Here is a 10,596-nt window from a genome sequence, read left to right as displayed (position 1 = left end):
CACAATGTGGCATCTGGCTCATGTTTCTTCGTATCCCGATGATGATCTGTTTGATGTGTGAGGCAATGCGCTGTCGAAGTAACGGCATGCAACTATCGTATTACAGTATTGAGGACATAGCTATGGCCAGGGGCATCCTTGTTTGGCTAAACAGTTTCTAAGATGTAAAATTATTTATTTAACTTTGTCAACAATGGCTCAGCTTCAGTGATGACGGAGACGCCGAAAGTAACATGCACACATCATTATCTGCACAAGAGTTCGCAGTGATTTCTTGACCATACAGACACGATTTGATTTCAACTTTCAGAAAAGAAATACAATGTAACACTTTATCCAAATACTATATTTCAATGTCTCAATATCAAACAAAATACCAAATATGTGGACTTTTGGCTTGCACAACTAAGGAATAATCATAATGATGTTAGTTGGGAATAGATTCTTAAACATATTTGTTTTAATTCACACAAAATATAGGTTTTAACAAAGTTCCTCAAGTTCAAGCTTACCTCTTCAGTCGGTAAGGAGACCAGTCGGAAATTGAAGAACGTGGAGACAACGTACAACGCGCCATGATATTAACTGACGTAGCCCTTCATTAGCATGATCAAGTAAGTGCCATGTATCTCTTGATGTATTTGTATTCTGTTTATTTGCTGTAATGTGGATAATTTGTGTTCCAGATTCATTGGTTTCTAAAACGGGCCATTACCATTTATAACAAACCTCTCTGGCCTGCGTTATTGTGAAAATACACTGACTGGTATCTAAATAGTCATCTAAAAATACGCATACCATGACAATACAAAACAACAAAAAAACACTTTCATAATCATAAGAAATCTCTGCTAACAGCAATGTCCATTGTATGATCTCTACTATTAGCAAAGTCCATCGTACGATTCCAACAATATCATGGATATGCGTTTATGATTCATTATCAAATAATCATGATAGCAGGTGTTTGCGAAAAGGTGAGAGTATTCTGCCCTGCTTCACAAGTAGCACCGTCAGAAACACATGCAAGGGCAATTCAATTGTTCACTTGGGGGGGGGGGGGGGGGGGGGTCATTGTGTACATTACATTTCACCGATGTGACGACCACTTTCGAGTCTCGAAACAGCTTAAATAACGTTTTCCTTCACTTAAAGTAGCAATGGACGTTATTCTCGTGATAAATATATTGCAAGAGCATTCATAACCAGAGCATTTTAACCACCCGTTCTAGCGTTTTTCTACAGTAAATACATGGCGTGTCCGCCATGTTTGTTCGTCCAGTGGGGGCGGCCATTGTGCAGTCATTGCCTGGGTCATTCGTAACTTGTAGTCGCCCCTTTCCGAACCTGCAAGAAGACTCGTCCCAGAAAATACGACAAATCAATCAGAATGCGCGTATGATTTCAAGTTCTTCGTCAAAGAATCCCTCAGAAATAATATTTGATTTTACATAATTATGTCTTGCATCAGAGACCATAAAATAGATCTATTATATGGTCTCTGCATGCATCTACAAATAAACCCAAAACACGGATAAATGTGTTCAAACATACTGTATAATTCCGCATGTCCAGATGTGCTTGAAATTGCATCTGAAATATATTTGATAAACGGGGAAATATGTGTTAACCATTACGCAACGAGTTGACAATTGTTTTAGGTAGGCCCGTTTGTGCTAAGACGGAACCCGTTGGCAAAAATGGCCACGAGAGGGGCACGAGTCGCTGTTCGGCTTGTCCCGGATTAACACGAGTTGGTCGCGAATGTGTGCCTGGGTCAGTGTAGCGCCAGCGCAGCATACCCAGGGAACCAGGCTGTAAGGAGTCGTAACTCTGCAAAGCACCTTCGACGTTGAGGTCATCTGTCTCCCCACCATAATTACAATACCTAGTTCTGACCAACTATTGGCAGTGTATTCAGCATTTGAGTGGTAAGTGTTCAATGTTATGACCACACAGTCATATTTACATACTGAAAAACATATATGGTTATTTTGGTATTTGTGTTGACCCATATGTTTTATATATGCTCAATGTGGAAATGTTTGTGTACACGCATTGAACACTGAGCACTTCCACTCACTGACGCTAACAAGCAAGATGTCACGCCATTTCATTAATATTAATTTCCCCAAGCTCCACACATATGGGATATTCCGTTCCCAACACCTGTCGCGAACGTTTTCATTGCATCTCACATAGCCTGGCTGTCTTTCCATTATGTGTCTTTTGTAAACTAACATCTAGTTTCTTCAATGACCATATCTTACAGAAAAATCAGTTGTTAAATTATCTATATAAAAATATCATAAAAATGAGCTCATTTCTTGATACTGCAGTAATCTAGACTTGCCAAACATAATAGACTTGCATGGGCTGTATTGGATATATTTGTATCGGGGTCTGTATGACAGACTATCACTTTTTATGAAAATGTAGAGAGGGGTCATACACTTCGCAGTCTTACCCGATGAATCAGTTGACGCCCAGTTTGGAAGTCTCAGCTGAGCAATGCCCTGTCATGTATGGGTTTGTGGAAAAAACGTCCTCTATTTAACACAGCGATCTGTTACCGAAGCATAATTTTGACCTCCGGGGTTTGAGCTAACAAAGGGCGACCGTACGTTATCTGGGTCACCTTATGATCATACAGAACCAAGCAACAACAAAAATGCCTCGTGACTGAGTGAGTATGCTTTTACGCCGCCTTCGGCAACAATCCAGAAACTGGAGACATGGTGTAACAGTAATTAACTACTACTTTAACTGCGCGTGTTTTGTGAAAACTCTTAGACAGAGCATCCAAAGCTCCATAAAAGTAAAAAAATACCACATCCATTTTACAAATGCTACTGTTGTTTTTTTTTATGTTCGATTTAAACGAACTATGTAAGCTTATAAAAACTAGAGGAAAAAGATGATAGAAATTTAAATAATTAAAATCAGATGTGTCACGTGGGCTGACCACGTGGCAAGGTTGATGTGCCATGCATAAGAAAAATACTAAAACTGGCATAAAAATCGGAAACTTCCATGTTGAGCTATTCAATAAAAATAGTGTTTGAAGCTATCTGTGTTTGGGCTTGAACTCATTCTGTCGTGAATCCATAGTATTCTCCGAGAGCCAGGTATATTTCAGAGTGACCTCCCTTGTATCGTGTTCCGATATTGCTTCGTGTTCAAGGCATATTTGACATCTTCGTTGAAGTATTGTCATTGTATTGCATGCTACTTTCTTTTTTGTGCTTCCTATAGAGCTCTGTATCGGAACGGAATATCTGGCTGAACAACTAAATATTGAATGGTATTATATAAGAGGAATAAGAACTTCGATCATTACCAAGGTGACTTTCTTTAAGGTCAACACCCAAGCGTGAAAGTGTACGTATTTATCCAGAATGTCTGGCAGTTGGGATGCAGGCATTAAAGACATGCTGCAGTACATCATAGAACTGGTCTGTGTTTCTGCAGGTGAGTCTGAAGAATTCGTCTAATTATTTTACTGCCTCTTCGTTCAATTGGTATTTCACGTTCAGAATTCAGAAATCGAGTACGTTCAGATATGTTTAATTTCAGTTGTGGTGGATGCATTATTTTACTTCACTTAGGACCGCCTCCGTGCTGATTTTATCCCCGGATGGGTCATATCAAAATACGTTAAAAGTACATAGTCCTTATGATTGTTGTTACCCTGCCTGACGCTCGGCATTAGTGGAGGCACGGGTTGCCCAGTCGTCTAAGGCGCCTCGATTCGCTATGCATAGTTGCATCCCTTAGGCACGCCAGAATGTGGGTTCGAATCCCGGTTCGCCTCGATTATGTTTCTAGGTTTGTCAGCACCATACCCGTGCTCGTGGGTTTCACCGAAGTGGTAAACGCCTGAGACCTGCATCACTTCGGACTTTCCTCCCACAAAAAGCTGACACGATAACTGTAAAAGCGGCGTTAAACCAAACTCTCTCACTCTTTGGTCTCTGCTCTCTAATTAAGCTAACACGCCATGACACAGCTCAACTTTTAAACCCAACCCACTCACTCATTCCAGTGTGGGCCCCCCTGTTGTATCTAGAATGGTACGGGACAGCAACAGTTCAGGGGTTCTTCTGTGCTGATACAAGTCTTCAGTACCCATACCTGGAGTCAACCATGACAGCCTCCATCATGTACCCCGTCAGCTGCATCTTCCCCATCCTCGGGGTAAGCGTCGTCAACGGTGTTGGATTGGGTAGCTAACAAACTGACTTTACTTCTTGTGCCGATTGGCAAAACACAAAGCTACATGAAGATGATCGCTGTTCTCCCCATTACAATCAGTAGGTTGGATAGTCTAGCGGTTAAAACGTTGGCATGTCACACCTGCTTTTGAATCCCCTCATGGGTACACCATTTTGAGGGCAGTCTCGGGTCGGTTATGAAATGCTTAAAGCGTCGTAAATCGTACCCACTCACTCTGAGAAACATGTTGGCACTGTGCTGGCAGGGCAAGGCCAAGTCAATTTATCTAATGTTAAAGTTTTTCAGAAGGCTGAAGCTGTTTTAAAGGGTTTCCCTATATTATATCACTATTTCGGCTAGTAGATGTTTCACTGTGGCGTACCGGGGCACGGGTGGCCCAATCGTCTAAGGCGCCGCCATTCGCTGTGCAGAGTTGCGTCCCTTGGACACGCCAGAAACCTATGATTGTGGGTTCGAATCCCGGTTCGCCCCGATTATGTTTCTAGGTTTGTCAGCACCATACCCGTGCTCGTGGGTTTCATCGAAGTGGTAAACGTCTGATACGTGCATCACTTCGGGCTTTCCTCCCACATTAAGCTGACACGCCGCGATATAACTGTAATACTGTTAAAAGCGGCGTTAAACCCAACTCACTCACACACTCACTGTGGCGTACATCCAGCTGTATCTCGATTGTCTACACGTTACACATAGTGACTGACGTACATCTAGAAGAGGCTTGAAACAAAACGTTTTTTTAAAGCTTGATCAACTTAGCACAGCGGGGCGGGAGGACGGGAATATTAACCTATTTGTGATTTGAATTTATGACACTTTTACCCTCTCGGAATTTTCTTTATATTTCAGGTAATAATTAGCATTTATTGTGGGTGGAAAACGAACAGCCTTTCATTAAAGTCCGTCTACAGAGAAGTGCTTGTGTTCGCGTTTGGCTTTGGTGTTGCGCATCTCTTGGTGGATGTGGGCAAGTTTTATGGCGGGAGACTACGGCCTCATTTCTTTGACGTGTGCAGTCCTGATTGGTCACAAATAGACTGTTCCGTCGGTTACATCACTAATTATACGTGTCTTGGAACCAACAAAACTCGGCTTAGAAAAATGAGGTCAGTACATAATTTTAAAAAATTATACATAAATAAACTTCCAGGCTATATCTAATTCTTTTTTCTGTATTGCTCTATGGTTTTCTCAACTTTTGATATGTTTTTTTAATATTCTGATCAGGAATAAATTATAATATTTACAGTTATCATTATCATTTCATTAAGATATGTAATATCTACGTTGTCCGCAACATATCGAAGATTCCGGAGTAGAATAGGTCTTCAGCAACCCATGCTTGCTGTAAAAGGTGACAATGCTATGCCGACAAACGGAATCGGGTGGTCAGGCTCGCTGACTTGGTTGATGCACGTCATTGATCCCAAATGCGTGGATCGATGCTCATGATATTAATCGCTGGATTGTCTGGTCGAGACTCGATTATTTACAGACCGCCGTCATATAGCTGGAATATTGCTGAGTGTGGCGTTAACCAACAAACCAACCAACCAACCGCTACATATCGCTTATAAATAGGAATTTGAGGGCAAATAAAAAATCGAAGAAAAATGAACAGTTTGTCATGCGTGAGAGAGAGAGAGAGAGAGAGAGAGAGAGAAAGAGAGAGAGCCCGAATGTTTAACGCCCCTTTGAACATTGTTTCAGTTCAAACACAGTATTTGTGTATTTGATTTGTTTGTGTAATTCTCATGTTAAAAAGTTAAAATACGGTCGACATGAAATGGTGTTATATGTGTATGAAATATTGTGTTAAGGAACCTGCTACGGTATGGTAACCTGAAATTGCTATGATATTATCAATGCAAATTGTTTGATTAAAACCTTTATTACACAGACTCTCGTTTCCGTCCGCTCATGGAAGCTGCATATGCTATGGCGCCGTCTTCTTCTTAGTGAGTACTACTGAACAACAGTTAACAAGCATTCGGCTAGGTTTAAACTGCTCCTGAATTTGTATACTGAGCCTGAAGACAAAATGAACTTTTCTCATGTTATTGGTTGGGCGAAGTCGATGCAATAACGCAGCTTTCTCTATTTCCAGGAGTTTGTATGTTAGCGGGAACTTTTAGGTAACTTTTTTTTCAAAATCAGACATACGCGAAATTAAGGGTAACGCCCCACAACCATGCCAAGATCCGTTGGTACTCAAATTCTAGATTCTTATTCTTATTCTCAAATTCTTATTATGATCCCGTTTTGTATTTTCCCACATCATGGCATTCGTCACTACTCACCCCTTTCCGTAACCTGCAAGAAGACCATTCGTCACCACTCGCCCCTTTCCGTAACCTACAAGAAGACTCGTCCCCCTATCGATGAATGTTATGTGCGAAAATACGACAAACCAATCAGAATGCTTTCTTCGTCAAAGAAGCCCTCAGAAATAATATTTGATTTTACATATGTCTTGCATCTAAAAATATACCCAAGACACAGTTAAATGTGTGCAAACATACTGTATAATTCCGCATGTCCAGATGTGCTTTAACTTTTAAGTATGACCGTTTGCGCTTAGACGGAACCCGGTCGCAAAAATGGACATGAGAGGGGCTCGAGTCGCTATTCGGCTTGTCCCGGAATAACACGAGTTGGTCACGAATGTGCCCATGGTTTAATCAAAAGGTTACGCCTACGGCCTACGTTAAGTTAGGCTTTCCCCAAACAAAAAGACTTTATAAAAAGATGAATGGGGAGTAAGAGATGATCTTGTTATTTCTTTAGTAGGTAACAAATGTATGACAGAAAACAGTATTCTTTTAAATACCACTTCTTTTGAACAACCCTACCGTAGCTCGACCGCTTCGCTTGTCCAGTGGACAGAGCGTCTGCCCGGAGGGTAGAAGGTCGGTGGTTCGATCCCCGGCCGTGTCATACGAAAATACGTTTAGAGATGGCACTTGTTGTTACCCTTCCTGATGCTCGGGGATAAAACAAGGACAGGTCAGCTCGGATTCCGTCTGTGGTGTGTCCATGTTAAACTGTGGCATGTTATCTCCATGGGCTGGATCCATAAAACAAGCATTGGTACAGACTCATACAAGCAGCCACATGCACGTCGCTATATAAGTGCAACAGACTTGAATAAACAAAATTAAGCTGACATACTGTGATTTAACTGAAATACTTCTCCAAGCAACGTTTAAGCTTTGCTAAAATACTGTGATGTCAATGTAGGTTTATATCCAGTCCCGGAACTTGAAGAAGCACCTGGGAGTGATGCCAGCAACCCTGCTACAAGCTGCAGCCGTCTGTCTCGCATTCTACACGTGCATCACGCGAATAACGGACAACAAACATCACGTGACTGACGTCATCGCCGGTGCTTGTGGGGGCTCTGCTATAGGCTATTGGATGGTACGTATGAGTGAGTGAGTGCGTTGAGTTGAGTTTAACGCCGCTTTGAAAGTATTCAAGTTATATCACGGCGTGGCAGTTTGATGTTGGAGGAAAATCCGAAGTGATGCAGGTCCCAGACGTTTTCCACTTTGGTGAAGCGTTTTCCGCTTTGGTGAAACCCACGCGTATGCTGCTGACAAACGTAGAAACCTAATCGGGGGGAGCGAACATGGATTCGGACACACCAGCACAGGCTTTTGGCTGCCCAAGACGCGACTCCGCACAGCGAATTGCGACGCCTTAGACGACTGGCCGGCCGGGCCACTGGTAATTGTTGTGGAGCCTTGATGTATGGAGTTCTGAAAACTGATTCAATAAAATATTAATGAGCCAGAACAGCATCGGACCTCATGATGGACATGTGGAAGTGATCACATTTATACACTTACTGAAATTGATATATACACCTTGTCATAAATATCGCACCACACATTTTAAAGCAAAAGTAGAAAATATAATTTTCGGGTTTTTATACATATGTTTTTAAGTACATATTTCATATACTACACCATCATAAACTACACCATATACTGCACGAGTTTGGAGGCAGAGAGGAACAGCATATGATCAGAGGAACATTCAAGCTGATGTTCCATTTGGGGGTGGATCCGTCATGGTATGGGGGCGTTGTTCCTACGATTGCACTGATTGGACAGAGGTACCAGAACTTGATCCTGGACGGTGCTGTTGTGCCTCATTTCGATAACAATGCTCTTGCCACACGTCCAGTCTTCACGGACGGTAATGCCAGGCCACATCGTGCTCGAACTGTAGTTCAGCATCTCCAACACAACGCCATTGATACACTACCATGGTCTGCCGGAAGTCCAGACATTAGTCCTATTGAGCATTTGTGGGACATTTTGGGACGTAGGGTGAGAGCAAGAGATCAACCAGTTCAGAACCTTCAAGAATTGAGTGGCAGCAGATCCCCCAACAGAGATTCAGATGTCTGGTGACTAGCATTAGACGGGCGTGTAGAACATGTTATCCAAGTGCGAGGCGGTTACACCAGGTACTGGGTTAGCCAGTCATTGTGGACCTCACTAGTGTGTTCGACATTAATGAAACGTGAACTGTGTTGTGTGTCTGTTGTAACGACTCCGGCAGTCATACTTATTTCACCTTATTTCACGGTGACTTTAGTGAACTTTAGTTTGCTTAAATTCGGTCTTGTGTTGTCAATTTTCTGACTGAACGCTCACATGAGGCCATATAAACAGTTCAATGTGCTTTTCTAAGCACCATTTTTATGAGGTTGAAGATCCAGTTTTACTTGGTGAAAAAAGGGGTATGTGCGATATTTATGACGAGGTGTATATATCATGAGCTGATACATATGGCTATTCAGATTAATCTCTGTTGGACACACATTACAGACTAGGGAATCTGTTCATCTCTGTTATGAAAGACCAGGGAAGTTTGCTGTCGTTACATCACGAATATGTTTTCAAACCTTGCCGTCTGAAGGGGAATTTAAACTTCAATTGACCTGTAAAAGAGTAAACTGTATATTAATGTTCTTTATTGTTTCTAAGTTATTTCAGATATATTATTATGTGTTTAGTCCATGCTTGTAATGCTGTATTGTTGATATATAACATGCAGAGAACAGCACTTGCTCCCTCCACCATTGTCAACGACTTCACAGCTGATGATAAAATATCACCTGGTTTATTTTTCAGGTCAGCTTAAACTGATTTCGGTATCTTTGTCATTTTCAGGCAGCGCTTCTGCAGAAACTTCCAGAACCATTGTCTCACATGAAGAAAAAATCCTAATCCACAATAGTGTGTTATGTGTTGTTCTTGTTTTTTGTTTTTTTAAATAAAACAAGAAAATGATTGAAGATTATTTCCTTTTTCTTTCAACAGAGAATGCCAAATTTGAATATTTGTATTCACTAATTGGAGTAAGACAAAGGCGGCAGTGTTATGATTCGATGAACTCATTACTAATACTGAGAACAAATTGATCAATAACGTATGGGAAGTGTACTTATTTTCTATCGATCAGTACGTTAAGAGTGGACTAAACTGAAGATCAGTCTGTTTGTTTTCTTGCTTGTTTGTTTATTGGTGGTGTAACGCCGCACTCATATTCCAGCTATATGATGGCGGTATGCATACAATCGAGTCTGGACCAGACAATTCCGTGATAGACATGAGCATCGATCTTCGCAACTGATACACGATGACATGCATCAACCAGGTCAGCGAGCCTGACCAACCGGTCCCGTAGGTCGTCTCTTATGGACCGGTAATTTATTACAGGGGAGGGTGGGTCGGGGGGAATCGGGGAGCATCACAAGAAAATATGACAGTTCATATGACAGATCATCAAACATAATACACATATTTTGGGAGGGTCATGAAAAGAATGGTCATTTTATAATAATATACTTTGGCTTTTGAATTTTGTCTTTTCAGGGAGGCTCATGAGAAAAATGTACAAGGACATGGGGATGGTCATCCACACATATGACAAGCCTTGGGGGGTAAATTCTTTCAGTAAATTAGCGCATCAAACACCACTGACCCCAGGAAATCAGAAAAGGACTCCTTACAATTTACCAATGTGGGAACTCGAACCCGGACGGAATTGGAACCCACTTCCAACACATATGACACCCGATCTGTCCGGAATGTCCACGTGAGTCACAACATCGGACTTGAAATGAGGGTAGGGAACGTTTCAGGACCATAATGTTAATGTTTATCATTTCTTTGTTAAACTTTGTTTTGAGTTTCCAAGGCAAAAAAGTTGAGGGGAAATGGGATTTAACGTCGCGTTCAAGATTATTACACTTACATAGCGACGTGCCGAGCGCCAGGCAGGGTAACAAAAACAAGTACCATCTCTTACCGTCTTTTGCTATGCACTGCCGGGGATCGAACCCCC

At 41.7% G+C, this 10,596-nt stretch overlaps 1 protein-coding gene across 1 annotated transcript; it reads left to right on the top strand.

Annotated features, from left to right (window-relative positions):
• The first annotated feature begins 3,398 nt into the window (after positions 1-3,398).
• Positions 3,399-9,476, top strand: LOC139461976 (phospholipid phosphatase 1-like). Its single transcript, XM_071243468.1, has 6 exons — positions 3,399-3,471; positions 4,046-4,197; positions 5,083-5,339; positions 6,134-6,191; positions 7,474-7,653; positions 9,420-9,476. The coding sequence occupies exons 1-6, from the start codon at positions 3,399-3,401 to the stop codon at positions 9,474-9,476; spliced, it is 777 nt and encodes a 258-aa protein (XP_071099569.1).
• The last annotated feature ends 1,120 nt before the right edge of the window (positions 9,477-10,596 follow it).

Source organism: Haliotis cracherodii, unplaced genomic scaffold (genome assembly GCF_022045235.1).
Source record: "Haliotis cracherodii isolate W230 unplaced genomic scaffold, xgHalCrac1.p SCAF_15, whole genome shotgun sequence".
NCBI classification, from domain to species: Eukaryota; Metazoa; Mollusca; class Gastropoda; order Lepetellida; family Haliotidae; genus Haliotis; species Haliotis cracherodii.
The sequence above is the reverse complement of the archived record's forward strand: the minus strand, read 5'-3'. Positions and strand labels throughout refer to the sequence as shown.